Source organism: Chlamydomonas reinhardtii, chromosome 13 (genome assembly GCF_000002595.2).
Source record: "Chlamydomonas reinhardtii strain CC-503 cw92 mt+ chromosome 13, whole genome shotgun sequence".
Lineage (NCBI taxonomy): Eukaryota > Viridiplantae > Chlorophyta > Chlorophyceae > Chlamydomonadales > Chlamydomonadaceae > Chlamydomonas > Chlamydomonas reinhardtii.
The window spans coordinates 4,773,483-4,800,763 of NC_057016.1; the positions used below are offsets into that span (position 1 = coordinate 4,773,483).

Genomic DNA, 27,281 nt, shown 5'->3' on the forward strand with positions numbered 1-27,281 from the left:
ATCGTACTATTGGCCTAGATGCAGCGTGGATGGGCAGGTGGATGAGCCTTACGACGCCCATTGACGACGCAGCTAGCGCGACAGTGCACTTGTGGGTCCGGAAGTAGCAGCGCAGGCGGCCAGCAGGTGGGCACGAGAAAGCTAAAGGGGCACTGGGGGCCCTGAAGGAGGCACGCCCAGCAGGTTGTGGATGGTGCCGTCATAACAGCGCAGTCATAACAGCACGCCGCGTGTAACGTGCAGAGCCATTCAACAATGCTGGGGTGACCCCGACCGGGCCATCCAACAGTCCCCGCCGAGCCATCCGGTTGTCCTGCCCAGGCATCCAGCAGTGCTGGGCCGGCCCGCTAGGGAACTGCAACAGCGCTTGGAAACGGGTAGTCTCAACCACTCAAACACAGCCAATCCCCGAAATTCCCACCCTCCTATGGTGTCAACCAGGGGGTGGGTGTTTCTCTCTGGGCCGGAGACGGTCCCTCGCGGCGTGGGTACGGTGTGCCCCCGCTTGTCGGACTGTCCCTTCAATTGTAATTCGCATCCTATGGTGCCGAACTAGCGGAATGCGGATACGTAGGCACTGGACTGGCACCAACACGCACTGACTGGCTGGATGCTTTCCAGAGCAAGTGGCTGCTGCAGTGCTGCCCCAGGGAGGAGGGGGGTCAGAATCCCGCTTACACAACGTGTCTGCAGGATGACCAACGTGTGCAGCAAGGCGTACGACGACACCGGCTTTGGTGTGCTCTTCAATGTCTTCGTGACGTCTTTTCCATGCCCGGCTATTTCATGGGCTGGACCAACACGCGCTGGCGCTTCTTGGTTGTGGCGTGGGGCGAGTACCGTGGCGTCGGCAACGTGGGGGGCGCGGGCTGGAGCTGCTGTGAGGGTTCGTGCCTCGGGGAGTGACATTGGCCAATTATGCGTGTGATGTCGTCTCCATGTCAATTAAAGTATGACTTAATAGAAAATTTCATGGGCAACAGCTGACAATCCTATACACCACCCGGGCTGAGAATGTCCGCAGCCGTGCTCTCGCTTGTTGAACGAGCTTGCAACACGGAGACTGGCGTTGATGATGCTCGTGTAGCTGCTGTCAATGACATCGCGCAGCAAGTCAGCGAGCGGAGGCTGGCGCTTGTCGATCTGGTGCGTGCATGCTGGGCGAGTAGCAGCCATGGCGGCCAAAAGCGCGGTCCTAAAGCTGTGATTATACATACGGCAGGTGGTGGCACTACATGGGCCGCTGACCTCTCCGGAAAAGGAGGCGCGGGAGCACGGCACACGGCTGCTGGGCGAGGTGGGTGCGGGGGGGTGGGGGAGAAGCGGGCAAGCCGCCACACAGGCCCACCGACACCGCAACGGACGGTGGTCGCGCCGCCGCCTAAATGCGATGGTGGGCCAGCTTTGGGCTTGATCATCGTTGGTTCTGTCAGCTGCAAACCAGCGCCTTCGACTATCGCACCCAACCAGTGTTTCGGCAAGTTTTTAGGGCCTTTACTTTCCTAGTGCACGGGTGGGCATTTGGGTGCGGTGACTTTAATTTCCAATGCCCACCAGGGGGCGCAGCCCCCCCACCTCGTACGGGGGGTCCGGGGGGCGGGAGCCCCCCGGAAAATGTATTATAACTATGTATTCCACAGTATCATTGTTAAGCGCGTTTGATGAGTCTTTCCCCATCCTGCCGTGTGCCCATCCGGGCGTGCCCGTCGCCCCGGCCCCGCCCGTCCGGGCCGGCCCCGGCGCGCCCCTCTCCCTTCCTGGCGCGTGCACCGGGCCGGGGATTTGGCAGGATGGGTGGGCACTTGAGGGGTCAGGGAATTATTTTTTATAGTGCCCACCGGGCACTGGGGCTCCAGGCATTTAATTTTCCGGTGCCCGCCCTCCGGGCCCGACTTATTTTTCCAGTGCCCACGTGGGCACTAATGCCCACCTCCCGAAACACTGCACCCAACTGCTTGAATTTGGGCGCGGTGAGAAACAGTGACCATGTTGCGCTTGGCGCTCGGCAGGTGGTGGCGCGGGCTCGTGCGGCTCTGAATGCGGGCGAGCTCCACACACTGGCGGAGTTCCTGGCGGCTCGGCTGCGGGACTGGTGGGTGCGGGCCTGGACGTGTGAGAGCGGTGTGGCGGTGTGGCGGCGGCTGAGGGGAAGGCCGTGCGGGAAGGCCAGGCTGGCGACTGGCGGCGGAGGGGGCTGGGCTGCAACGTGTTGCTGAGGAGGCGGCTGGGGCCCTGAGGCTTTGGAAGGGTATGTGTTGCGTGCATTCCAAGAGGATGAGAGCGGAAGACAGTGCGGGAGAGGACGCGGCGGCTGTGAGTGTCCGGGTCAGACGGGCATGTCGGGCGTGGCACGTGGGGGTAAACAGCGGCAGCGGCAGGGGCAGGCGCGGAGGAGACTCGTGGGCGCGCACGTGTTGTCTTGCCGTGCGGTCGGGTGGGGTGTGGCGGGGCACGTGTTTGGGAAAGCACAAGTGGGAATGGGTCAATAATGTGCATATGAATGCGCAAGCAAGCAGCGGGCCGCGATCGGTATTACCTTGCGTTACCGTGGGGGTGCGCGACTGTGAGCTCCACACACCTACCCCTTCATTACGTAACCCCCACCGGGCGGGGCTGATCAGGCTCTCGCTCCGGCATTGCTGCCCCCCGGTGCACCGCAACGTGCGCCTGAGCACAGCCCGCCCAACCCACCCCGTACAGCATACCTCCGTCTTGACCACGCCGTGAACAGCCTCACCAGTAGCCTGTAGGCAAGCCGGTCACTCCTCTTCCTGCCCTGCAGGCCGTGTGTGGGCGCGGCCGCCGCCGCCTGCTGCGCGCTGCTACAGCCGCCCGATGCTGCTGCTGCTGCTACTGCTGCCGCGGGGTCGAGTGCGGCTGCCGAGCTGCTGCGCGATGACAGCGCCCTGGTGGTCATGGAGGCGGCCGCAGAGATGGTGGGTGGGGTGGGTGGGTGGGTGGGTGGGGTTGAGTGTGGATGGGTTATGCGCTTATTGGTTGGGAGACAGCACGCGCACAGCATTTGTGTGTCGCGCTATGCGGCAGTAGGGCCAAGCGGCGTGTGGCGGCCACATCCGCCTACATGTAGAGCCCCCGCGCCTTCGCTCCTGCCCCCACATCCTGATTGCCTACCGTCTACTCATTCCGTAGCGTATCATGAACGTAGCCCCCATTCCTCCCCTCCTCCCCTCCCTCCCTCCCTTGCTCCCTGCCGCCGCAGCTGCGCACCGCCCAGTCCTTCCGGCAGGAGGAGCGCGGCGCCCTGCTACAGCTGCTGCTGCAGCTGGCCGCGCCCGGCAGACGCTGGGCGGCGCTGGCGGCGGGACGCCGCAGCGGCGGCGCCGCCGCCACTTCCGCCGCGGCCGCTGCCCCTGTATCCGGCGCCGCTGCCTCTGGTGCTGCTGGTGGGGAGGGCGGGGCAGCAGGTGGAGGTGGAGGCGGAGGAGGGGGCGGCGGCGCGGCTCCGCCGCCACCTCCCGACCTTTTGGATGCGTTCTTGGGGGCGGCGGACGGCGAGAAGGACCCGCGCTGCCTGCTGCTGGCGTTCCAGGCCGTGCAGGTGTGTGTGTGGGGTGTGTGGGGGGGGGCGATGGGGTTGAGGGAGCATGGGTTGAGGGGGAGGAGCGGGGGGGGGGTAGTTTCTTTCCATCCCAAAGAAACCAAGACCCAGAACCAGCGGGTGGGGCAGCGGGCGGGGGGGGGGGGCGGGGCGGAGTGGGCGAGTGCATGGGGGGTGCAGGTGGGTGGGTGAATGGGCGGGGCTGATTCCGCACGGGGGCGCACATGTGGAAAGGCGGGGGGGGGGGGAGCGCAGGGGGCACTGGCAGGGAGGAAGGGAAGGAGGGCCCATCACGCCATCACCCAGTACCGAAGCACCCACCACCCTCCGCACCCCATCCACCGCATCTCACCACCGCCACCACCACCCGCCCTCACAAGGCGCTGTGCGCGCTGCATCACGCACCGGGCGCCGACGCCGCGCCGCTCAAGGCCCTGGCCGACGAGGTGGTGGACTGGGCGTCCGCCTACTTCCCCATCGCCTTCAACCCGCCGCCGCCGCGGCCCGGCGCCGGCTCCGCCCCCGCCGCCATCAGCCGTCAGCAGCTGGCGGCGGCTCTGGAGGGCGCGCTGGCGGCCAGTCCCTTCCTGGCGGGCTCGGCGCTGCCGCTCATGCTGGAGAAACTGAGCTCCACCTACAGGTGGGTGCAGAGTGGGTGCGCGTGTGTGTGTGCGTGTTTGTTTTGGGGGAGTGTGTTAAAGAGCACCAGGGATGACGCAGAAATTTGTGTACGTGTGGGGTATATAAGAGTGTGTCTGTGTGTGTTATGTGTACATGTGTGTGTGTGTGTGTCATCACGTGGTGTTTGTGAGTACAGGGACAGGGATGCGACCTTTCATTCCCCCTCCCCTCCGCCCCCACCGCAGGCCTGCCAAGGAGGACGCTCTGGGTGCGCTGCGGCGCTGCTGCCCCGCCTACGGCCCGGACGCACTGGGGCCGCACGTGGCGCAGGTGTGCGCAGGGGCAGGGGGATTTGGGGTGGGGGCGGAGTAATGGCGCTGCGTGCCTGCGTCCCGCAGCCGCAGCCACGCTGTGAGCCAGGTAACCGCCAAAGTCCGTGCGCCCATGTCTTACAAAAGCAAGCTACAAACACCCCGCCGCCCCGCCGCCCACCCCTCCTGTGTCCCCCTCCTGCCCTTCCTGTGCCCCCTCCTGCCACGCGCTCCTGCCCAGATCTGGCCCGCTCTGCGGAGTGAGGTGATGGCCCCCATTACCGCAGCAGGCGGAGCAGCAGCAGCCCCTGCACCGGCAGGCGGCCTCGGCGGCCCCGGCGGCCTGGGCGGCCCGGGCGGCGACGGCGAGGGGCGACTGGCTCTGGCGCGGGCGGCGGCGGGATGCCTGACGGTGGTGGTGCGGGCGGCGGGACCGGGAGCCATGGATGCAGCGGCACTCCAGGTGCGGCGGTGTGGGGTGATATGTAAGGCCGAGCCCAACGAAAAAGGCCCATCATTATTAGAAGGCGGGGGTGGAGCATAGGGGTGTGGGTGCGGGTGGGGGTGGGGGTGCTGGTTGGGGATGGGTGTACGTGTACGTGCGCCAACCAAGTATGACCTTTCCGTCGGATACCTGTCCGGCATCCCTCTTGCTCCTGCGACAGGACGCCGCCGTCACCGACCTGTTGGCAGTGGTGCGGCGGGCTGCAGCCGCAGCCGCTTCCGCTGCCTCGCCGGCGGCGGCGGCGGCGGCGGCGGCGGGCGCACTGGCGGCCTCTGCCGGGGGCTCGGCGGCGGGGTGGCGGGCGGACGTGACGGTGCTGTGTGGGGCCATGCTGCTGGCGGCGGTGAGTGCTCCGGGCATTGGGGGGCTGGGGGCTAGGTGGATGGGTGGATGGGCGGGTGGATGGGTGGGTGGATGGGGAGATGGGTGGATGGGCTACTAGGGGCTGGCACTTGGGAGTTAGGTGGTGGATGAGGCCTGGGCTAAGCAAGAGCGTGTGGTGGCTACTAGAAGTTGAGGGTGTGGCCGCTGTGGGGTGCAAGGACGCGAGCAAGCGGCAGGTGGCTTGGGGTCTCGGCTGGGAAGGGCTGGGACTGGGCGCGCGCACACACACACACACACACACACACACACACACACACACACACACACACACACACACACACACACACACACACACACAAACACACACACACACACACGCTTTCGTTTCGTTTTTTGACACACACACACACACAAACCCCACTTGGGTCTTTGCAACCTGCTCGGCCGCTGCCTTCAGGTTTGCGCCGCGGGCCCCGCGGCCACAGAGCGCGCGCAGCCGGCCGTGCTGGGGCCCCTACTGGCACTGCTGCGGGGCTCGCTCGAACCGGCCCCGGCCCACCCTGATGCTGCCACTGCCGCTCTTTCCACGGAGGCGGCCGACGCTGCAGCTGCTACAGCCGGCACCAGCGGTGGCAGTAGCAGCGTGCAAGACAGGTGGAACCAGACGCTGTATGGGCTGCACGTGCTGACGTCAGTGGTGGCGGCAGTAGCAGCGGAGCTTGCGCCTGGCCCAAGCGGCAATGACGGCGGCAGCAGCGGCGGCAGTAGCAACGGCATCGGCATCGGCGGCGGCGGCTCGGGAGCAGGGCCATGGCTGGGGCCGGCGGGTGCTGGCGGCATTGAGGCACTGGCGGAGGTGCGGACCGGGCTCACAGCGTGCCTAGCCCTGCTACAGCCACTGCTGGACGCCTCGAGTGGCAGTAGCAGCGACGGCGATGTGGCAGCGGACCTGGCGGCGGCGGCGGGCTGCTACAGCCCGGTAGCGGCGGCGCAGCTGCGCCTAGCGGCAGTAGCAGCATGGCGTGCGCTGCTGTCCCTGCATGCCGCGGCACTGGCGGCACCGGCTGCAACGGCTGTAGCAGCAGCCGCGCGGGACAAGCTGCTACTGCCGCCGGCGGAACTGCAGGCGGCGGCGCGGCAGATGGCGGCCTGCGCGCTGAGTGATGGCGTTGCGGCTGTAGCAGCTGACGGCGCGGGCGCGGCTGTAGCATGTCGAATGGCATGGGGTCGCGGCATGGACGTCGGGGCGGAGGCGGAGGCAGCATTGCGGCAGCTGCTGCTGCTACAGCCGCAGCAGCCATTGGCAGACGGGACGGCGGCAGAGGCCGGGGCGGTGGCGCCGCTGCTTGTGTCCAGCTTGACTGAGGCGATGGGGCGGCAGGGCCCCGCGCGTGCGGCCGCGCTGCGGTTGGCTGTGCAGCTTGCGTCGGCGGCTGGCGGCAGTAGCATCAGCAGTAGCAACGGCAGTAGCGTCAGCTCGGCAGCTGCTACAGCCGCATGCGGCGGCGATGGCACGGCGTCGTTCGCCGCGGCGCTGCTCGAGGCGTTGTCGCCGCTGCTGCTGCGACAAGCACGAGACGCCTCGGCAGACGATGAGGTGGGTTGGCAGAGGAAATGGGGTTCAGATCGTGGGTTCAGATTGACTCACGACATTACAACGTCCTGTAGAGGCCCCACCGGTCAAAGGGGTCAACATGACTGGCTGGGGTGGACACCACCTCCCTTCCGTCATCTTGCTTCCTTACCTCACCGCCCCTCCTTCCCTCATCTTGCTGCCTTACCTCACCTCCCCTCCTTCCGCCCCCTGCCGCCCTGCCCACCAGGCCTGGCTGCATGACTGCCTCAGCCAGCTGTCAAGCCGTGTGCTGCCCGCCCTCGCCGCCCGCCCACCCACCGACACGCACCGAGCCGCCGCCGCCGCCGCGGCGCAGCGCCTGGCGGCAGCGGCACTGGGCGCCGCCGCAGACGCCTGGGCGGCCGGCGGCTGCCGAGGGCTGCCATTCGGCGATGCCGCCGCCGCCGCTGCAGCTGCTGCGGCCGCCGCCGTGTCGTCGTCAGCAGGGGCAGAGGCGCCGGCGCTGCAGCGGCAGGGCGGCGGCGGTGACGAGGCGGCGGAGGCGGCGGCCCAGCTGGTGTCGGGCTGGGCGGGTCTGGCGCAGCAGCTGGCGGCGGTGTGTGACGATCGACAACAACTGGGTTAGTGGAGCCGTGGAGGGGCGGGCAGGGGGCGATGGGGGCTAGCGGTTTGAGGAGGTGGGCGGAACCAGCGACCAGGATTTCGGGGCATGTGTTCTGGTCACATGCAGTTTAGGAGAATTCCAATCGACAGCAGTATCACGTGCATCCGCCCTTGCCCTGTCCTATGCACTGCAGCGCTGGCCATGGACGCCGCGGAGTGCATTGCTACAGCCAGCGGCAGCAGTAGCGGCAGTAGCTCGTCGGCGGCGGTGGCGGCTGGGTGGGTGCGGCTGCCGCTGGCGTGTGGTCTGGTGGCGGGGCTGAGGCCGGCCGTGCTGGCGCCGCAGAGCACACAGGTGGGCACCAGACCAGACCGAACCAGACCGATACGCAACATGCCCGCAGCACATATGTCGCACCAGGCGGTTAAGGGGTTTGCTGGATCGCTGCCTCCTACACTCACTGGAGTGGTCTTGTTTCGCGGCCATCAGTATACCTGTTGCAGATTTCGCTTCCCTTTCTTTTTCACCAGGCACGCTTTCATCGGCTGTGCCTCTCGCCTGTGCTCACCTGCCCCGCAGGCGCTGGCCGACAGTCTGCTGCGGCTGCTGGCGGCGGCACCGGGTGCCGCTACGCCGCCACTGCCCGAGCACACGGCGTGTGCGGCGTGTGTGGCGCTGGGTGCGGCCGTCAACCGCTGGCAGGTGGGCTCGAGAGCTACTGTCGCCTGCTTCTGTGTTTTTGTGAGCTTGGCGGCATTCGACGTACGAGGAGCTTGTGTACGGGGCCCTGTGTTCATGCAGCCGGGAGCGGTGTCGCACGGATGTGTTTTACGTGGCAATCTGATGCGCGACCGCTGCGTTAAATCCTGCACCTGCATTCCAACCCCTCACGTCTGCCATAATGCGCCGCCATGTGTTCCCACAGGACGCGGCAGCCCTGGACGGCTGGGTTGCCGGCTCCTTCCGACCCGCTCTCCTGGCACGGCTACCCGGCAGCAGCAGTAGCAATGGCAGTAGCAGCAGTAGCATCCGTGGCGGCGCCGCCGCCACGCACGCCGCCGCTGTGGGCTGGGTGGGGCGGGCCCTGGCGCTGCGCAACCACGCCGCCCTTGGCGACGTCATCCAGGCCCTCCTGGGCGTCCTGGCAGCTGCTGCTACAGCCACTGTTGCAGCCACTGCTACTGCCGCTGAAGCCGGTGCGCCTACGGACATGGAGGTGGAAGGCGGCGTGGGCGACGGGCCGCACGCACCTGCGCGCTCCCAGGCTACGGCAGAGGCTGCGTCGGCTGCGGCGGAGGCGTTTGGCGTGCTCGTGGCAGAACAGGCGGCCAGCGGCGGAGTGGGCTTGCCGGCGCGGCCCGCGGCGGCTGTGTGCCGCGTGCTGTGGCAGCAGCGCACCCTCTCGCTTTGCATCCAGGTGCGCGGGCGTGTTGCGCCCCTTACCTCACACGTACGCCAAGCGCCCTGAATTGATTGCTGAATGGGCTTACGCATGTCGAGGTTAAGTAACTGATGTCATGCCGGTATCCCACCCCGCACTGCACCCCCACAGTCCCTGTCCAGCGCCGTCTCGCCGCAGCAGCTGCGGCCGCCCACCGATGCGGCCGCCGCGCTGCTGCCGCTGCCGCTGGCGACGGCGGTTGCCTGTCTGGTGTCGGCCGCACCTCGCGGCCTGTGCAGGTGCGGGGTGCTCGCAGCTGAACGGCAGTACGGGCGGCAGCGGGCTTTTCATGCGATGCATTGCGCTTGCCGGGGCTCCCTCCTTAAACCTCCCACAATGTGCGCACACCAGCGCCTGCTGCTGCCCCATCATCGCCGCACGCCACTTGCACGCCACTCGCACCGGCTCGCCTTCCAATACTCCTCCTCTGAGTCCCAGGCCTTCACTCGCCGCACGCACATCTCGAGCCCTCACCCGCCTGCCCCCACCCCACTCCCCGCAGGGCCGAGTCCGCCCGCCTGACGCCACTGCTCCTGGGCTCCGTGCTGCGCCTGTGCGCCGAGCTGGGCCCCGGCGCCGACGCCGACGGCCCCGCTGCCGCTACTGCCACTGCCGCTACTGCCACTGCCGCAGCCGGCGGCCCAGCTCCGCAGCCCCAGCCGCAGCCGCAGCCTCCGGGCGCTGTGGCCCAGGCGGCGGCGGCGCTGAGCAGCGCCCTGGGCGTGTTGGGCGACTGGCTGGCGCTGCAGGCGACACAGCCGGCGCCGGCGCTGGGCCAGGTAGGTCGTTGCAGCTGCGTGCGTGTGGCTGCTGTCGTGCTGTGCGCGGCGTTTCACCACACATGTGACTTTCCACTGGATGTCGTTGCCGGGTGCCGTGCTGTTACGTCTGTCATGACTTGCAAGCACATTTTTTGCATTCATACGCACCCGCGCACTGCAACGTAGCATAATGCAAGCCCACCAGCAACACAGCAACACGCAACTCCGATCCTCCCCGCTTCCGTGCTTCCATGCGCCTCCACGCCCCGCGATGCAGGCGCTGCAGGACCACGTGCCCGAGCTCGTCGCCTGCGTGTGCGCCGCCGCGGTGGCCGTGCCGCCGCCACCTGCGCACCCCTCTCTCACTACCTCTGCCTCAGCCGCCGCCGCCGCCGCCGCCGCCGCCGCTGCTGCCGCCGCCGCGGTGGCGGTGCGGGAGGAGGGCCTGCGCTGCGTGCTGGCGCTCATGGACGCCGTGCCGTACCACCTGCTGCACCCACTGCGGGCCAAGGTGAGCGCGTCTCTGTGTGTGTGTGTGTGTGTGTGTGTGTGTGTGTGTGTGTGTGTGTGTGTGTGTGTGTGTGTGTGTTTTGTGTTGTGCCATTCAGGGCGGTCGGGTGACCATCCGGTGGATGTGGCCAGCGGAGAAGCCCGCAGCGCGTTGTGGCACACGGCGCCGGTACACGGCACGTGCAAACACACTTGTTCAAGCCGCTTTGCTGGTTTCCGTCGCAAACACGAGTGCTTCAATAATGTTGCGACTGCCCGCGGCCGCAGGTGCTCGCCGTGATTGTGCGCGCGTTGGATGACGACCGCCGCAGCGTCCGGCAGCTGGCGGTGCGGGCGCGCCGTACGTGGAGCGACAAGTAACACACTGGTTGCCGGCATGTGTGGCAGCATTGCGGTGGCGTGACGATGTTGGCGGGTTGTGGCAACAGACGGCTAGGCCGTGGGCGGGCGTGGGACATGGGCGGGCGTTGACGGCAGGTTGCAGCAATGCAACCCCTGGCACGGTGTGCCGCGTAGAGCGGTGCCAGGGCCTGGGCAGCGGGACGAGGTTTGGCGAAGACGGGTCCGCACTGGCTAGCACAATTACAGACATGGAAGCCTGGTGATTGTCTGCGTTACGCCACTCATGACAAGATCATGGGGTTTGGGCAATAGGAGCTGGTGGCGGGACGAGCACACGCCAGGTGTTGGAAGGGCGTCGAAGGTGTGTGTCGAAAACGCGTCACAGGGCAGAGTTGTCGTGCGCCGCCTGGTGACGTGGCGGGCCGGTCCTCCGGGCGCCCCTGCAAGTCCGGTCACCGACATATGGCTGCCACGTGTCAGCGGACCTGCAACTGAAAATGCAAGCTACTTTGGCAACGCCGTCAAGTGACGTTTTGCCGCCTGTCATGCACTATGGCCAGACATTCGGTCGCTGCGAGCGGCAGGATGCCTCGCGGTCTCGGCCATGCTCCGGCTTGGTATGGCGCCACTCAACCAGCTTGAGCCACAGTTTGGCCCTGTGGGCGCTTGTGACCATATGGAGGTATCGGAGGCAGCTGCTGCACGCCTGCACCGGCAGGTGGCGCAGTCTGGGCTCGTGGGATAGCCGGCGTGTGACCGCACAACCAGATCAGGCAGCAGCTTGCTTTATGGAGGCGCTGGCTGGAGCAGGGCAGCGCAGGCGGTGCTCGCAGACCGCCTGGGGGCATATGGGTCGTTCGGCTCAACGTACCGTCTGGTGTAAGACTTCGTCCCGTAAACCCCATGCTTTACGACCGGCATGACGCCGTACGCAACTGCATGACGCCGATTTGCGCCACCGCCTGGAGACCGGAGGCTGCTCGCCTGGCAAAGCACGCGTATCAGCAAGCTCAGTCGAAGTTGGAGCTGGGGCCCCAGATTGCCTCATGTAACCAATGAGATAATCTGGGGCGCCCGGCGCCGGGGTCAACATCGAGGCTGGATGAGAGTCCCCCGACCCATATGGTCGAGCTTGATACGCCCACTTGGCCATGATCATCCTCTAGACATAGCTTACTTTTTTGGCCGCTCTAGAAAGAACGCGCATCTGCGGCCGTGTCGAGTTTTGTGTCTGGGCCGAGCGCAACCTTCTGCACATCACCACTTCATATTATGGCGTTTGCAATCTTCAGACCATGATGACAACAGTGCAATTGCGTTGAGCGCAGAGGCGCGCTGAGCCGCAGAATGGGCCCGGTCAGAGCAGGCCCAGACCGGAGATAAACGCGCGTGTGCAGCGTAGCTCAGCATTGCTGTATGTTGGTGCCGCTGCGACAAAGAGCAGCAGTCCCTGCCGGTGGCCGGGCGAGTAACACGCAACCCGTCAGGAGCTTTATCGCTAGCAAGTCGCTATCTCGAAAAATGGAGGATGGAGCAAGGATGGCACAGCTCCAAGCGGAGCTGGACAGTCTCCACAAGGTCTGTCGGGGCATGAACAGCCATTTGAGAACTCTTGACTTGCGTGCCCCAGCTCTGCTTGGGACCGCACGGCCCACATTCATACACTGCATACTCACATCATGTTTTATGGCATCGGTTTGCTTAACACCGCACAGCCCACATCCATCAGCTGCATACTGACAGGCAACTGTATTCTATGGCAGGCAATCGGTGTCCTTAACAAGATTGCTGCAGAGTTGGACATCCTCAACGCGATGCAGAGCGTGCGCCAGGTCGCATTGGAGCTGCTTGACTGTGAACGTGTCACACTGTTCCTAATATTTGAGCGACGAAATGAGCTGAGGTGGGTCTCGGCGCTCGCAGGGGAGTCGGTTGGCAAACCGTCAAGTGTCGTGGGCGCGTTGTGTTTGACGACCCCGACCCTCAACCCACCTTCCGTCCTTTGAACCCCTCGCAGGGCCATGATTGACCAGCAGCAAATCCTGCGCATTCCATTTGGGGAGGGCATTGCTGGCCTGGTGGCACAGACGGGTAGGTGCAGCCCGGGCGGCGTGGGCCGGGACGCCGGTTGTGGCTACTGGGACGGTGCACGTTAGCGCAAGGCTGTGCAACACATCCTGGATACAGAACTCAGAACGTCGGGGCACCTGTACCGGTGTTGGGGGAGCCTTTGACAGCCTTTTGGCGGCCCGTTCCGCTGCAGCAATCCCTGGCATATTCCATAGTACAGCGCCCGCAACCCCTCCCCAATCCTGGCCTCCGCATGCCGGCCGCACCGCCTTCGTACAGCCTCGTCTTACCCGTCCCGGCCCTTCCGCCTCCCCACAAACCCACACGCCACAGGCACCACTATGAACCTGCCGGACGTGTACCAGCACCCCATGTTCAACAAGGACATCGACCGGCTCACCGGCTTCCGCACGCGCAGCATGCTGTGCATGGCTGTGTCGGACATGACCGGGAAGAACGTGGCGGTGCTGCAGGTGCGGGCGGCTGGCAGCTGGCGGGGGGAGGGGGCGTCGGCGCGCGCGCGCGCGTGTGTGTGTGCGTGTCAAAGCAAACATTCCCAACAAGAAACCACAAGCAAATGATGCATCATGGGGGTGTGTATAAGTGTGGGCGTGTGTTTGGGCGGCTGGTGCCGGAGGGGGATAAGTGTGGGCATGGGTTTGGGCGGCTGGTGCCGGAGGGGGATGAGGTGGGGTCCTGTGTTTGTGCCAAACGGAAAGCGCCCAATGCGTCGTCAAGATGGGGGCGGGGATGCGCGGTGCTTGCCACAGGGTGGCGGGGTAGGGTAGGAGTGGGTGAAGGGGGGGGGCGGGGCAGGCGGGTGCCGTGGATTGAGGGTTGCTTAGGGTGCGTGGGCGGGTGTGGCGCGGGTCTGGTGCGGATGCTGGGTACGGCCCAAGGCCAACTTTGATGTTGTGCCGAGCTGCTATAACCGTATCCAGGTGGCACGACATGCCTTCAACGCGTTGTTACCGTCCCCCGCACCCACACCGAACCCCTGTGTGCGCCTGCCCCCTCCCCTCCCTCGCGTGCCCCTTCCTCCCCTTCCTCCCTTTCCTTCACGCCTCACGGCCTCAGGCTCTGAACAAGAAGGGCGGGCTGCCGTTCAGCGGCGCGGACGAGCGCAGCCTGCGGCTGTTCAGCACGCACCTAGGCAACACACTTGCCAAGGCCAAGCTGCACGAGACAGCCAAGTGGGTGTGCAGGGGCGGCGGTAGCGGGGGTGGGGGCGGGCGGGGGGGGGGCGTGTGAGCGGGTGGTGATGGGAAGGAGGGGGAGGTTGAATACAGTACAGTGCAGGCTGGGGGGTGGGGGCAGTCCGGGGGTGGGGGCGGAGGCAGCTGCAGCCGGCTTGTGTCGCGACATGTGTGCCAGTGGCTTGCCCGCCCTGCTGCGGTGTCCTGACCGCTGCCTCCGCGCCTCCCCACCTGCCGACACAGGCGTGAGAAGGAGCGGCTGCAGGCCATATACGCCTGCTTCAAGTCGCTCAGCGCGGCGGTGGGTGCAGGCGGCCTTGGGGGGGGGGGTTTCAGTGGGGGGGGGGGATTGCGCATCCGAGCCGAGTGCAACGGAGGGGCATTGTACATGGAAGAGGAGCGGCGGCGGCGGCGGCCTGGGTGGGCGGCAGCGGCTTAGGGGGCGGCAGGTGGAGGCGGCTGGGTCCGGGACGGGGAGGGGGAAGCAGAGCAGGGGGCTGGGATATGGCTCGGGGTCCAGCCTGACGGACGCACAAGGCATGTGCAGGAGCGGGCCGGCTCCTGATGCGCCGCAGGGCCTGCTTCCCGCGGTTTGGTTCGGCGCTGACTGAGGCGACTGCCGCACCTTTCCCCCGGGTGCCTGCCATACTATTGTTCCTGGTGTCGCCTTCACTTCTTATAAGAATCATGACTGTATCCCGCCTGCAGGACGAGGTGGGCCAGATGGTGCTGCTGGCCACGTCGGCTCTGGAGAAGCACATCATACACGCCGAGCGCGTGTTCTTCTTCCTGGTGGACGGCCCGCGCGGGGAGCTGTGGCTGCACACGCACCAGGTGGGAGGGGGGGGTGAGGGAGGTGAGGGAGGTGAGGGAGGTGAGGGAGGTGAGGGAGGTGAGGGAGGTGGGGTTGTGAGTTCCAGCCCAAACCAAACCGGACCAAGCTTAGCAAGCTGGGGGAGGTGGGGGAGGTGGGAGGGGGGGGGCGGCCGGGGCTGAACACGGGGGATGCGGGAATGGGTTGGGGGGATGGGGGCGGGGGCGGGTGACTACAAGCCGCAACTGATGGGGCGCGGGCGGGCTGCGGGGTCAGGTGCGGGGGTGGGGCCGAGGGAAGGGCGGGATGCCGGGTGGGAGGCGCCGGGTGGGCACCTGTGAGTGTGTGTGTGGGGGGGGGGGAGGAGGCGCACGAGGACACGCCGGCGGGGCGGCAGGAAGGGCGGGGCGGGCGGGGTGGGCGGGGTAGGGGCACAAAGACATCAGGGAAGGGCCCCAAGACGACGCAACACCACAGCGCGCCAGCCACCATCGCCACACTGGCCAGCACCAGCAGTCGCAGCTCCGGTTGTCAGACGGTTCGGCGCCTGCCTGGCCGCTGGTCGCAGGCTGAGGCGGTGCGGATCAAGATGGGCGAGGCCCGGGGCGGCATTGTGGGCGCCTGCGCCGCATCCAAGAAGGCCAAGAGCTGGACGGTGAGCGGGCTGCGATGGGGAGGTCGGGGGGGAGGGGCGTGGGGGAGGGGGTGCCGCCGTTCGTGAAGAACGACCATTGGGGCAGGTGCCGGGCCGTGTCGGAACAGGGCGGGGCGATGTTGCCTACCGTGCCGTCACGCGAAGGTGCGCAAGTAGTTCCATGCGGGTTTCGCTCAGTTGAGAGTCAGACTGAAGCCCTATACTTAGGGTGCTCCGCTTCTTCAGCACTTCCCGGTACCCTACACCCTTACAACCCGGCCCCCTCCTCCCATACAAACACGTGTCGCCGCGCCCGCAGGACTTTGGCGACCCCAGCTCCGACCCCGCGCTGCGGCGTCTGGCGCCGCTGCTGCAGCCCGCCCGCTGCAAGAGCGTGCTGGTGCAGCCCATCCACGGCACCGGCAGCGACCGCGTGCTGGCGGTGGCGCTGGCGGTGAACAAGCGCGAGGCGGAGGGCACACGCGACATATTCTTTGAGCCCTTCTTCACGGATGCGGACGTGTGAGTCGGCCGGGGATGATGCTTTGGGGGTGGGGGTGGAGGGGCATGCCTGCACATGTGTGGGTGTGGGTGTTAAAGCACGACAACACGAAGCCCGCCGTGTAGATGTATGTCAGTATGTGTATGTGGGCGTGTCCGTCGGGCCTGGTCGGCAGCGAGGTGGCCGCTGCGAAGCACACAAAGATCTCCTCGTGGCTACACCCTACACATCGAACTCAACTTTCCCCACGCACTCACCAATCTCAGCCAAGTACGCTACCCACACACAGAAGCACACAACAAACAACTTGCCCTGCCCGGTGCAGTGACGCCATGGGCCTGTTTGCCTACGAGGTGGGCGACCTGCTGAGCGAGCGCTCCCTGGAGCTGTCGCTGCTGTCCGCCCTCTCCGTGGTCACCGCGGACGGAGCGCACCCCAACGCCCCCAGGGCCGGCCCCAGCGCCGCAGGCGGCACGGACGGGGCAGCTGGTGGGGGTGGGGGCCCGGGCGCAGCAGCAGGAGGCGGAGGCGGGGCGCCCGGCGGCGCGGGCGCCTGCGGCGGCGCGGAGGGGGGCGCGGATGCGGGAGGGGGAGGGGGAGGTGGCGGTGGCAGTGGCGTGTCTGGCGAGGAGGACCTCATCCGCAGCCAGCTGCTGCAGATGTACCTGCCCGAGTACAAGAAGTGAGGCAAGGGGGCGGGAGGGGGAGGAAATGAGCGGGGGGTTCCGGGGAAATGAGGGGAGGGGGGTTGCAGGGTCAAACCGTTGGGAACAGGATACAAGCAGGGGAATCAGGGCAAGGGGGGGTGGAGAGGGGAGGGGAGGGGGACTTACTGCACGGCTTCCGATCAGCAACAAGGGGCAAGCAGAGGCATTGGCCTGGGTCCTTGGTCTCACTGCCCCCACGTGCTGCGGTCCTGCTCGCCAACCTGCCGCACCCACACCCTGTCATGCCCTGCCAACCCCCGCACCCCCAAGACTGCCTACCTTCTACCGTTTCCGTAGCTGTTTTATGATTGCAACCCCGCCTCACCCCTCCTCTCCCCGCCTCACCCCCTGTACGCCACAGCCGGGAGAGTGGCTCGGGCCACTCCGTGTTCCACCGCAGCTCCTTCTCCTCCGCCAACGCCGCGGCAAACCAGGTGCTGCTTGCGTTTTGGGATGGGGCGGGGCGTGTGTAAGCACCTGCGCGCGTGCGCACGTGCTGTGCGTGCGGATGCGCACGTGTGCGTGTGTGTGTGTAGGGTGCTGCGGGAGCACGTGGGGGAGGTACCTGGTCCGAGCCGGATGTGTGCTGCGCCGTGCGCACACATCAGCACCCAACAGCCCAAGCAGCCGCGCATACCCCACGCACCCATCCCTCAGCTGCACCCTCAATCCGCCCCCCCCCAACCTCCAACCTCCTCCGCTCCCCCTCCTCACCTGGTCCTCCCCTGCCCCCCCACCCGCATCTGCCCGCAGGTTCGTGCCAGCCTGGAGCGCAAGCGCTCCGCCCACCACAACAGCACAGAGCTGCTGGCGCACCAGCCCGGGCTCAAGCGCGGCGGTGGCGGTGGCGGCGGCGGCGGCGGCGGCAGCCCGCGGCGCCGCGACAGCGTGTCGGCCTCGGCGCGGCTGGGGCTGGCGGTGGCGGCGGCGGCGGCGCGCAGCTCCATGTGGGCCTCGGCGCGCCAGATGCAGGTGTGTGTGTGTGTGTGTGTGTGTGTGTGTGTGGCTGTGGAAGCGGAGCGGTGGTGGAGAGGGCGCGGCAGGGAGGCGTGTGTGGGGGCTGGGGTCAGGTTTTGGTGGGAGGAAGGCCGTGGGAGGAGAGGCGTGGGAGGAGAGCCGTGGGGGGAGGGACGGAGGCACGAGGAGGGCTGGGGCCGGGCCGGGCTGGGATGGACTGGGCGTAGTGTGCGCCTCAGCCGCGGCAATGGGGCGCGCTGCCCTGTGCCTCACGCCTCACCTCACGCGCATAGCTCCGATGCCGCCGCCTCCTGTGCTTAATGACTGCAGCAACCTCGGTCCGTGGGTGGCAACGAGGAGGAGAGCGCCGCCGCCGCCGCCGCGGCTGCCGCCGCCCACGCCTTCAACGCCGGCGGCGGCGGAGCCGGCCCCTCCCTTCCCCTGGGCCTGCACCTGCACCCGCACCTGCACCAGCTGCACCCGGCGGCGGCGCTGGGCGGCGCGCAGTCGGAGCGCGGCAGCGACGGCAGCGGCGAGCTGCTGCCTGACCTGGGCAGCCTGCGCTGCGCCAGTAGCAGCATGGCGGAGCACTCCCTGCGCGGGCTGCTGCTGGCGCAGCCGGTGCCGGCGGGCACGCAGGTGGGTGGGGCCGGCGGGTGCGGCCTGGAGGGCAGGGAGAGGGGGGTGAGGGGAAGGGAGGGAGGGGTGATGCAAAGGTGGTGGCGGCGGTGGTGGTGAAGGGCGGGCACGGGTGGGCAGGCGGCAGCAGCTGGCATGTACGTATCCCGCCGTGGGCGCGGAGGAGCAAAGATGCGCGACAGGTCTCAGACGTGCATTGCTCGCCCACCCCTGCTCACCTCTTGCGGGCCGCCTGTCTTTTGTCGCTGCCGCTGCCGCCGCACAGAGCATCCAGATGCGCACCGGTCGCACCTCGGGCGCCCGAGCTGTCAGCGGCCCGCAGGCGCACGTGCCGCCCCTGCCGCGCGCCTCCGGCACCGCCGGCGGCGCCGGCCCCGCCGCCTCCATCCTCGCGCAGGCGCACCCCCACAGCCAGCACTACCACCAGCACAGCCACACCCCGCACGCACTCTCCTCCGGCGGGGAGCTCGGTGGCGGCGGCGGCGGCGGCCACGCCGGCCCGACCTCTGGGCCGCCCACCAGCGTCAGTCGCCTGATGGCGCCCTGGCGCAAGCCGCTGCGGCTGCCAGCAGCGGCGGCGCTAGGGTCTGGAGACGGCGGCATTTTGTCGAATGACCGCAACCTCGCAGGCGAGCATGCGCAGCATGACGGCGACAGCGACAGCAGCAGCAGCTCCGATTCGGGCTCGGACAGCGGCAGCGACAGTGAGGACGAGGGCGGCGTGTTCCAGGCGCGGAGGGGCGGCGGCGGTGGCGTGGGCGCCGTAATGCGCTTCCGCTCGCACCCGCTCATTCAGGTGAGGCCCCGGAGGCGGTTGGGGGGCTGCGGCGGGGGGCGCGTGCTGTAGGCTGCATCTGTACTGCTAAGCAGGGCGGCCCGAGTTGCATTCAAGGGCAGCGTCACTGGTTCTATGCACAGCCGGCAGCAGCGATGCCAATTTGCATGTTTACGCTCGGAGCAGCAGCCATGCGGACTTACCTCGCTATGTGTGGACTTGCAAACTGAAGCGAGGCGTATGCGTGTTACGAAAGCATCAAGGAGGAGATCGACACCGTGCGTGCAGAATACAGCAAGCAATTGTGTATATGTGTGTATGTGCGCGCGCGTGTTGTTCATGTTAACGACGCGCCAACTTGGTGTTAACGACGCGCCCGCTGGCTGCAGGGCGTCACGGCCGGCTCGCTGGGCGCGGACGTGGATGTGGTGGAGGAGGGCGAGGAGGGCGAGGAGCAGGCGGCAGGAGCCGGCGACGCGGGGGGCGGCGCAGGGGGCGACGCCGACTGCTGCGCCAGCCCCAGTGCCGTGGCGGGTGCGGGGCAGGCGGTCACCACCAACGGCCTGCGGGAGCGGGCGCAGATGGCGCCGGTCACCTCCGCGGCGGCTGCGGCGGCGGTGGCGGCGGGGCAGGCGCTGCAGCGGGGCATGTCGGGCAGGGCACGAAGCAAGCGGCGGTTGCCGCCGGGGGCCGGGTTGGGAGGGGGTGTGGGAGTGGGGGTGGGAGAGGCGGAGGAGCTGGGGGCGCTGCGGGCGGCGGCGGCGGCGGCGGCGGCGGACGACGACTTGGGTGTGGCCAACCCGGCGGTGAGGACGATGGACTCCCGGGGGGGCGGGGGCGACAGGCTGAGGGAGGGGAGGGGGCCGGTGTGGTCGGCTGTGCCGCATGTGTGTGTGGGAGGCAGCAGCAGGCTTCTCCCTCCATGCGTGTGTGTTGCCTGGCTCCCTGCGCCCTTACGTACCCGAGCTCAATCTCGCTCCAACATCAATGCACGCATCTGTCGCCTCGCCCGTGCGCCCTAAGCCCCTCCCCTCCACATGCCCCCCTCCATCCGAAACACGCACAGGCGCTGCGCACACACCTGTCCTGCTCCAACCTGGCCACCGGCGAGCTGGGCGGCCCGCTGGCGGCGCTGGGCGGCGGCCTGGGTCCGGGCGTGTCGGCCCGCACGCCCTGCTTCTACTCGGAGGCGGGGCAGCTGCTGACGTGGGACTGGGACTTTACGGAGTTCAGCCTGGAGGAGCTGGTGAAGCTGGCGTACGACATCTTCATCGTGTCGGGGGTCATGGAGGAGTTTGCGATCCGGCCCAAGGTGTGGGCGGCGCGGGCACGGGGGCAGTGGAAGGGCCGGGGCGAGGAGGGGTCGTCGAAGGGTCGAGAGGCTGGCACTGAGGCAGCCCACTATTCTCAACCCACCACCCGCCAACCCAATACCCCTCGCTCTTTTGCATTGGGTCCGGTTTAGTTTGTGTATCGACAACCCCCCAAGTTTGGGCTGGTATCGACAACCCTCCCGCTCTTCCCCCTCCTCTCACTCCCGCCCCCCGCCCTCCCTCCCCAGGCACTCCGCAACTTCCTGACTGCCGTGGCCAGCCACTACCACGCCATCCCCTACCACAACTTCAACCACGTCTGCCACGTGCTGCACGCCACATTCCTGGTGGGGCGGCGACTGCGGGGGGGCGGGCGGGGGGGGGGTGTTACATTCATAAATAGTTAAGGAAGTGGTAGACGGTAGACCATCTTGCGGAACGTCAAGCGTTACCGACGATGTCGACCGGTGGGCAGGGAAATGGCGGGTGGTGGGGCCGGGTTTGGGGGCGGGGTGCCGAGGTCCGTGTGGAGGCTCAGCTTCTTCTCTGACACGGGTAACCTCAGGCCCCTGCAACGCTACGCCGTATCAACAGCGTCGGTAACAACTGAAGCTGTTCCCCAACGAACGCCTACCGTCTACCATTGTCCGTAGCTAATCATGCATGTATCCCCGCCCCCTCACACACAGATCTGCTGCACCACCCACGCCCGCGACCTGTTCAAGCCTCTTGAGCGGCTGTCCATCCTCATCGCGGCGCTGTGCCACGACCTAGACCACGACGGCCACAGCAACTCCTTCCACGTCAACTCCGGCAGCGAGTGAGTGGAGGGCCACGGGGGGGATGGCAAGGGGGATTGTAAATACCAGCCCAAACTAAACCGAACCAAGCCAAACTAGCGGATCACAGGGAGGGGGGGCGTTAGGGGGGGGGCGGAGTGCAGGGTGGGCAGACACGTGATGGGCGGGGGCCCAGAGCAGGGCAGTGCGGGTGTGGGAGTAGTGCAGGTGTGCGCTGGTGGTGCTCGCTCCATAAAGTGCCCAAGACCAACGACCTTGCGGTTGGTAATCGACCCCGTCCCTGCCGCCCTGCCCGCATCCCGGTTCCTTGGGGATCGGACTGAACTATCCCACCACCCCACCACCCAACCGCCTTACCACCCACCACCACCCGCACCCCCGCAGGCTGGCCCGCATCTACAACGACCAGTCGGTCATGGAGAACCACCACTGCGCCATGACCTTCGCCATCCTCAGCCGCACCGACTGCGCCGTGCTGGCCGGCCTCAGCCCCGAGCAGCAGCGCGCAGCGCGCAAGGTCATCATCAGCGCCATCCTGTGCACAGACATGGCCAACCACTTCACACTCACGCAGGTGCGCGGGAGGCAGGGTGTGCGATGGGACAGGGTTTAGGCAGGTTGGCGAGGTCCCGGAGGTGCGGGAGGGAGGGGTTGTAGGTACCAGCGCAAACTAAACGGAACCTAGGAAGTGCAAAAGAGCGAGAAGGAGCGCGTGGCCTATGCGTGGCAGGGGGCTGGCGAGGGGAGGAGAGGGGCCCGCTGCCGGCAGGGGCTAGGCCGGTGGCGGCAGCGTCTTAGTCCGATACATGACATGCGTTGATTAACCCGCACACGCCGCTGCCTGCCTGCACCGCTTGCTCGCTGCCCCCCTCCGCTGCCCCCACCCTCGCCTCTAAGCGCACTCTCGCTCCCTCCCACCCGTTTTCCACCCCTCACAGGAGTTCCAGAAGCACAGCACCACTTACGACCCCGACAGCGAGGCAGACCGCCTGCTGCTGCTCAAGGTGGGCGTGTGCATGTGTGCGAGGTGTGTGTATGTGTACGCGTGTAAAGGCCGGAAGTGCTGTGTGCTTGTGCGCGTTCGTGTTCGTGCTTGTGTAGATCCTGTGCTGTCCGTATCACTGAGGCGGATGCTAGGAGGCGCGATCGGCGCGTCACTTGGTCAACGGTGAACACAATCCAAGTTCCGCCACCTACCTCCCCCTGGCACTGGACCTGTGGACGCCGTCGGTCATCGGTACGCGCAACACCACGCCTGCTGTCTGCTTCGCTACACTTCTCAGTACCAATCCTTGCAATCCCCCACCCCAACCCTTCCTGACCCCCGCCAGGTGTCGCTCCACGCCGCCGACATCGGCAACGCGGTGCGGCCCTTCCACGTCAACCACGCCATGAGCCGCCGCGTGCACCGCGAGTTCGAGGCGCAGACGGAGGAGGAGTCGCGCCTGGGGCTGCCCATCACCTTCGCGGTGGACACAGCAGACCACGTCATGTGCGCGCGCGTGGAGCTCAACTTCCTGGTGAGGGGGCGTGGTGGGAGAGGGAGGGGAGAGGAGGAGGGGGAGGAGGGTGAGGGGGGAAGGGGAGGAGGGGAAGGGGATGGGGATGGGGAGGAGGGGAAGGGGAGGGAGGGTGGGGGAGGGGGAGGGGGCCGACATCCAGTGGGAACAGCGGGTGCGGTAGGCAGGGGAGAGCGGAGCGTTGGAGAAGGGTGGGGGCGCGGCAAAGGGGGGGAGTGTAGGAGGCTTCTTGGGCACCGCCGTCTCCCACCTCATGCCTGGAACCCCCTCGCTCCCTCCCTCCCCTTCCTGACTACGCCTTCACTTCTCAAATAACCATGAATGTAAACCCCCATCCGCCCGTCAGGACTACGTGGTCATGTCGCTGTGGGAGCGGCTGGTGGACGTGCTGCCCGAGCTGGAGCCGCAGCTGGGGCTGCTGCGAGTCAACAGGGCCCGCTACCGCAAGATCGCCGACACCGGCAAGACAGCGGACGTAGTGGTGAGTGCGGCGTTGCAGGGGAACGGGGGCCGGGGCGGGGGTGTGGGCGGCTGTGCGGATGTGGATGTGCGGATATGTGCGGTTACGGCCGCTTCCGCCGTGTTCCTACTAACATCGACACGCGGCGGCGCTGCTGTGGCCCACACGCTCCCTCGCAGCTCGCGGAGGAGGCGCAGCAGCAGGACGCACCCGCCGCCGCCGCCGCCACGACCACGGTGTCTGAAACAATGGCGACGGCATCAGCCGCAGCAGCAGCAGCAGCCGGCAGCGGCACGGCCGGGAGCGTCACGCACGCCGAGGGGCCGGGCGCGGGCGGCGCCACCACCTCACAGGGGCAACACGGCTCGGTGGGCGGCGTGGTGAGCGGTGGCGGCGGCGGCGGCGGCGGCGGCGGCCACACGGCCTCTGTGTCGCCTCCCAACGAGCTGGCGGCAGCGGAGGACGGGCGGGCGCACGGGTCTGGCCAGCGGCAAGAGGAGTCGGGGCGTGGAGCAGCAGCAGCAGCAGCAGGCGGCGGCGGCGCAGGGAGTCCTGAGGACATGTTGATAAGCCCCACGGGGACCTGGAGCCAGGTACCAAACGGGTTGATAGAGGTGAGAGAGAATGGGGTACTGAGCGAACGGGCGGTTGGTGCCGGGGCAGCTGTTGCGGAGCTGGCAACCTGACGGGGTGCGGGGCGGCGCAGCTCAAGTGCGGTTGGGGAGTGCAGCTCTCTCTCTCTCGCTCTCAGCCGCACCGCACCGCTGTGGCGCCTTGGGCACCCACCTCTATCCCCCTCATGCCCGCCCATGCCCCACCATGCCCGTCCCGCGCAGGATGCGAGCATGTCGGAGGGCGAGAGCGCGGGCGTGCGCGGCAGCAGCGGCCAGCACTAGCGGCCGTCGCACACGGAGCGATGGGAAGCTGACAAGGACCCGTGCATCGTCGTTGTGCTGTGCTTCGTGCTATGGAGGCTGTGATGTTGGTCATGTGGTGGTGATGATGACAAGGGGTGCAAGGGGTAGGCGGGCGGGCATACACACACGCTTCGGTTGATTCGGAGGTATTTGGGGAGGCCTGGCAGCACTGCTGGTGGGAGAACAGATATTCCAGGGCTGTGATTGAGAGGGGTGTTCATCTTTTATAGTCCGGTGTGGAGGGACGCCCTGCCCTTGGACTGGACTCATGTTGCATGTGTGGGAGGCCGCGCGCTGGCTGCGACTGGCGCAGGCCTGGTATACTCAACAACAATTGACTGAACACAATGGTGTGCATGATCTTTATGTGTTTAGTGTTAACGTGATTCCTGAGGCTGTCGTTGTGGCACCTGCACACGTGACTCAGCGACACTCCGATATCGCTGAGCGTTTTTATGGCTTAATCTCCTATACGGTATGTTATCGTGTGAAGCTCGTCAGCCCATCTGCATCAGCGTAGTGGGCGTAGTGGGATGGTCCGGGAGCGTCCCTGCACCCGCTCTGGCGGCTGGCGTTTGGTGGATACATCCTGTCTTGCTTCATCCTGTCGTCGAGGTCTTGCTGCATGTCAGGGCGATAATGTGTGATGGGTAGGCCAGTGGTTCTTGAGGGGGTGGAGAGCACTGCGGAGGATGCAGGCAACGTGTGCAGACACGGTACGGCAATTGGCAGTTGGGCGCCTTTGGGGGCCCTGGCCTAGCCCGCGGAGCCTTCGAAGAACAGAAACGTTATTGCTGCTCACTATTTTGCTGCATACTCCCTCCTGTAACCTGTGCTTGAACTTGCCCGTGCGTAAACGGCTCTCGGAGATGCTCGCGCGTGTTGCTCTGGGCCTGGCCCGCGATGGCCAGAGCGCTGTGCCCACTATGACCCGCGCTATGTCGTCCGTGAAGCTGCCTGACCTGCCCTATTCTTACGGGGCGCTGGAGCCCTACATTTCGGGCCAAATCATGGAGCTGCACCACTCCAAGCACCACGCCACTTACGTAGCGAACCTGAACAAGGCGCTGGAGCAGCAGGCGGAGGCTGAGCACAAGGGCGACGTGGCAAAGCTTATTTCGCTGCAGAGCGCTATCAAGTTCAACGGCGGGGGTGCGTTGTTTGTCGCGTTGTCGTTGCTGCATGGCGCAGTTTGAGTGAAGTGTCACGCTTGATTCGCAGGTCACGTCAACCATGACATTTTCTGGACCAACCTGTGCCCGCACAAGGTTGGTCCCGATGAGATGTTGCAGTGCATTGCCACGTTGCAAACCCAGCGGCCATGTCACCCGTTCGGTTTATAACTGCTGACATGCATTGCTTGTGTACTCTTCAATACGTCCAGGAGTGGCAGCCTCCCTCGGGCGACCTGAAGGCCCTCATTGAGGCGCAGTGGAAGACTCTGGACAACTTCACCACCACCTTCAGTGCGCAGACGGCCGCTGTGCAGGTGGGGTAGTTCAGGAGCTGAGGAAACGGGGGTGGACGAGCGCAGGCAAGTCGCAACCCAGTCAGCACGAGGGGGCGCACACAACCCCTGGCATGGCGTGGCGTGGCGGTGGCGAATGGCGACTTGAAGTCGGCCCAGCCTCGCTGCAGCGATAGGACACCCTGCGTCAAAGCCCCACGCGCACGCTCAATGCGGTGTGCATGCCGGCCCGCTCTCAATCCGCCTCCAACCCCTCCATGTCGCGCCTGTGGCTCTGGCTCCCCGGCTGTGCTCCAGGGCTCGGGCTGGGGCTGGCTGGGCTACAACAAGGCCACACACAAGCTGGAGGTGGTGACGCTGCCCAACCAGGACCCGCTGAGCGTCACGGTGAGGCCGCGTGGGTGTGTGTGGGTGTGTGGGTGGGCGGGCGTGGGTTAGGCAACAGGGGTACGGGACAAGGAGGAGGAGGTAGAGCCAGAGGAGGAGCAGCAGGAGGAGGAGATATGGTATGGGGTAGCGGTGGAGATGGACCGGCCAGGGCGGCAAGGCACTGGTGCGGCTGCGGTGCAGGCGCCAGTGGGCCCTGATGGTGTGGACTGCCGCCGGTGCTGCAGCCATGACCGGGCTCGCGCCGGGCCGCTCAACAGCCGTATTGTTTGCACACGTTGCCGCGAGAATACAGTGCTCACTAAAGCACCCACCCACCCGCGCTGTTCATGCTCCGCCCTCACTCCCACAGGGCCTGGTGCCGCTGCTGGGCATCGACGTGTGGGAGCACGCCTACTACCTGCAGGTGCGACCCCTCAGGGCTGTAGCTCCAGGCGTGTAGTCGGGTGCAGCCAGGCGTGTAGTCGGCTGCAGCCGGCTGCACTCGCGCCTAGTGATCTGCGGTGATCAGCTCTTATCGCTATCAGCTGTAGTCAGCGGGGGTCCGAGGCCCGCACTGCGTCAGGTGGTGCAGTTCCGTTCCGAGGGGGGGGGTGTTGTAAACACCAGCCCAAACTAAACCAACCAACTAAAACGAGCGGAGCACAGGCAGAGGCGTTAGTTGCAAGCGATAATACTTATGGGATGGGGGCCGAGGCGTCGTGGAGCAGCAGGGCGAGCGGCGTCGGGGGGTACAAGCGTCCGAGCCCCGTCCTGAGTGCGCTCGCGAGGGAAGGGCAGTCGTTGCCTCCCACAACCCCCCTCTCCCGTCTCAATGCAAACACGCATGGACCCCCCCCCCGATTTCACTTCTTATCGAATCATGAATGTAGCACACACACCTTTTGGCCTTCCGCTTATTCCTCCCCGTGCAGTACAAGAACGTGCGGCCCGACTACCTCAAGGCCATTTGGAACATCGTCAACTGGCAGAACGTGGAGCAGCGCCTGGCCGCCGCCAAGAAGTAAGGCTGGTGGGAGGCAGGCAGGCAGTGGGGGGAGGAGGAGGACAGCAGTGCGCTGCGGCAGCAGCGGACAGGAACCGGCGGCGGCAGGCAGCGGCGCTGGCGAGGAGGCGGAGGCGCCACGGACGATTGAGGACGAGGGTTTGTGAGGAGGGGCTGCGGCAGCGGGCTGGGGCGGTAGCAGAGTAGGGGATTTGTAATGAGGACCACATGAATGGGAGGGCGAGGAAGTTAGAGGAGCAGCCGGGATGGCACAGGTACAACCCGAGCGCAGGGCAGGCCGGCTGCAGGGGCTGTGTGGGTTGCGGAGGGTATGGCGCAAGAGCTTATCAACATGAACATGGGCGTGTGGTGTGCAGTGGATTGCGCGTGTGCATGCCTTACCATGCATGCAGTTTAGGGCATTGCTGTTGACGTTGAGACTTGTTGGCAACGGACGTGTGGAAAACAGAGCGGTGACAGGTCACAGGACAGCTGTGACACCCCTGACTGTTGTAATTGCGCTGTTGACCAGAGGCGGGGAGCTAGTGCCGACGCTGTAACATACGACGGTGTTACAGATCCT

General features: G+C 66.5%; 3 protein-coding genes across 3 annotated transcripts; all 3 read left to right on the plus strand.

Moving 5' to 3' along the window:
- Window positions 1-949: 949 nt before the first annotated feature.
- Window positions 950-11,449, plus strand: CHLRE_13g605050v5 (uncharacterized protein). The gene is made up of 18 exons (XM_043069855.1): window positions 950-1,146; window positions 1,223-1,297; window positions 2,010-2,092; window positions 2,783-2,936; window positions 3,221-3,559; window positions 3,940-4,199; window positions 4,426-4,510; window positions 4,733-4,954; window positions 5,157-5,339; window positions 5,778-6,917; window positions 7,144-7,516; window positions 7,694-7,854; window positions 8,080-8,202; window positions 8,426-8,917; window positions 9,053-9,180; window positions 9,444-9,720; window positions 9,980-10,213; window positions 10,480-11,449. Exons 1-18 carry the CDS (start codon window positions 1,015-1,017, stop codon window positions 10,570-10,572), a joined length of 4,554 nt encoding a protein of 1,517 aa, XP_042917830.1. The 5' UTR covers window positions 950-1,014; the 3' UTR covers window positions 10,573-11,449.
- A 270-nt stretch (window positions 11,450-11,719) lies between these two features.
- CHLRE_13g605100v5 (uncharacterized protein) lies at window positions 11,720-23,971 on the plus strand. The gene is made up of 24 exons (XM_043069856.1): window positions 11,720-12,132; window positions 12,318-12,457; window positions 12,572-12,645; window positions 12,958-13,097; window positions 13,702-13,817; window positions 14,064-14,121; window positions 14,529-14,654; window positions 15,203-15,289; window positions 15,588-15,790; window positions 16,096-16,452; window positions 16,839-16,911; window positions 17,231-17,449; window positions 17,765-18,073; window positions 18,339-18,869; window positions 19,238-19,654; window positions 19,915-20,160; window positions 20,410-20,508; window positions 20,851-20,981; window positions 21,346-21,535; window positions 21,900-21,965; window positions 22,293-22,481; window positions 22,828-22,962; window positions 23,121-23,555; window positions 23,778-23,971. Exons 1-24 carry the CDS (start codon window positions 12,076-12,078, stop codon window positions 23,835-23,837), a joined length of 4,458 nt encoding a protein of 1,485 aa, XP_042917831.1. The 5' UTR covers window positions 11,720-12,075; the 3' UTR covers window positions 23,838-23,971.
- A 48-nt stretch (window positions 23,972-24,019) lies between these two features.
- CHLRE_13g605150v5 (uncharacterized protein) lies at window positions 24,020-27,277 on the plus strand. The gene is made up of 6 exons (XM_001699025.2): window positions 24,020-25,010; window positions 25,080-25,126; window positions 25,243-25,347; window positions 25,624-25,713; window positions 26,066-26,119; window positions 26,628-27,277. Exons 1-6 carry the CDS (start codon window positions 24,728-24,730, stop codon window positions 26,718-26,720), a joined length of 672 nt encoding a protein of 223 aa, XP_001699077.1. The 5' UTR covers window positions 24,020-24,727; the 3' UTR covers window positions 26,721-27,277.
- The last annotated feature ends 4 nt before the right edge of the window (window positions 27,278-27,281 follow it).

Excerpts from the sequence above, each read along its gene's own strand:
- CHLRE_13g605100v5 (XM_043069856.1), top strand. The coding sequence starts at position 12,076 with ATGGAGGATGGAGCAAGGATGGCACAGCTCCAAGCGGAGCTGGACAGT. Across the intron at positions 14,122-14,528 it reads TCAAGTCGCTCAGCGCGGCG|GACGAGGTGGGCCAGATGGT; the intron begins GTGGGTGCAGGC and ends TCCCGCCTGCAG. Across the intron at positions 20,161-20,409 it reads AGTTTGCGATCCGGCCCAAG|GCACTCCGCAACTTCCTGAC; the intron begins GTGTGGGCGGCG and ends CTCCCTCCCCAG.
- CHLRE_13g605150v5 (XM_001699025.2), top strand. The coding sequence starts at position 24,728 with ATGCTCGCGCGTGTTGCTCTGGGCCTGGCCCGCGATGGCCAGAGCGCT. Across the intron at positions 25,127-25,242 it reads CCAACCTGTGCCCGCACAAG|GAGTGGCAGCCTCCCTCGGG; the intron begins GTTGGTCCCGAT and ends CAATACGTCCAG. Across the intron at positions 25,714-26,065 it reads AGGACCCGCTGAGCGTCACG|GGCCTGGTGCCGCTGCTGGG; the intron begins GTGAGGCCGCGT and ends TCACTCCCACAG.
- CHLRE_13g605050v5 (XM_043069855.1), top strand. The coding sequence starts at position 1,015 with ATGTCCGCAGCCGTGCTCTCGCTTGTTGAACGAGCTTGCAACACGGAG. Across the intron at positions 6,918-7,143 it reads ACGCCTCGGCAGACGATGAG|GCCTGGCTGCATGACTGCCT; the intron begins GTGGGTTGGCAG and ends CCTGCCCACCAG. Across the intron at positions 7,517-7,693 it reads TGACGATCGACAACAACTGG|CGCTGGCCATGGACGCCGCG; the intron begins GTTAGTGGAGCC and ends TATGCACTGCAG.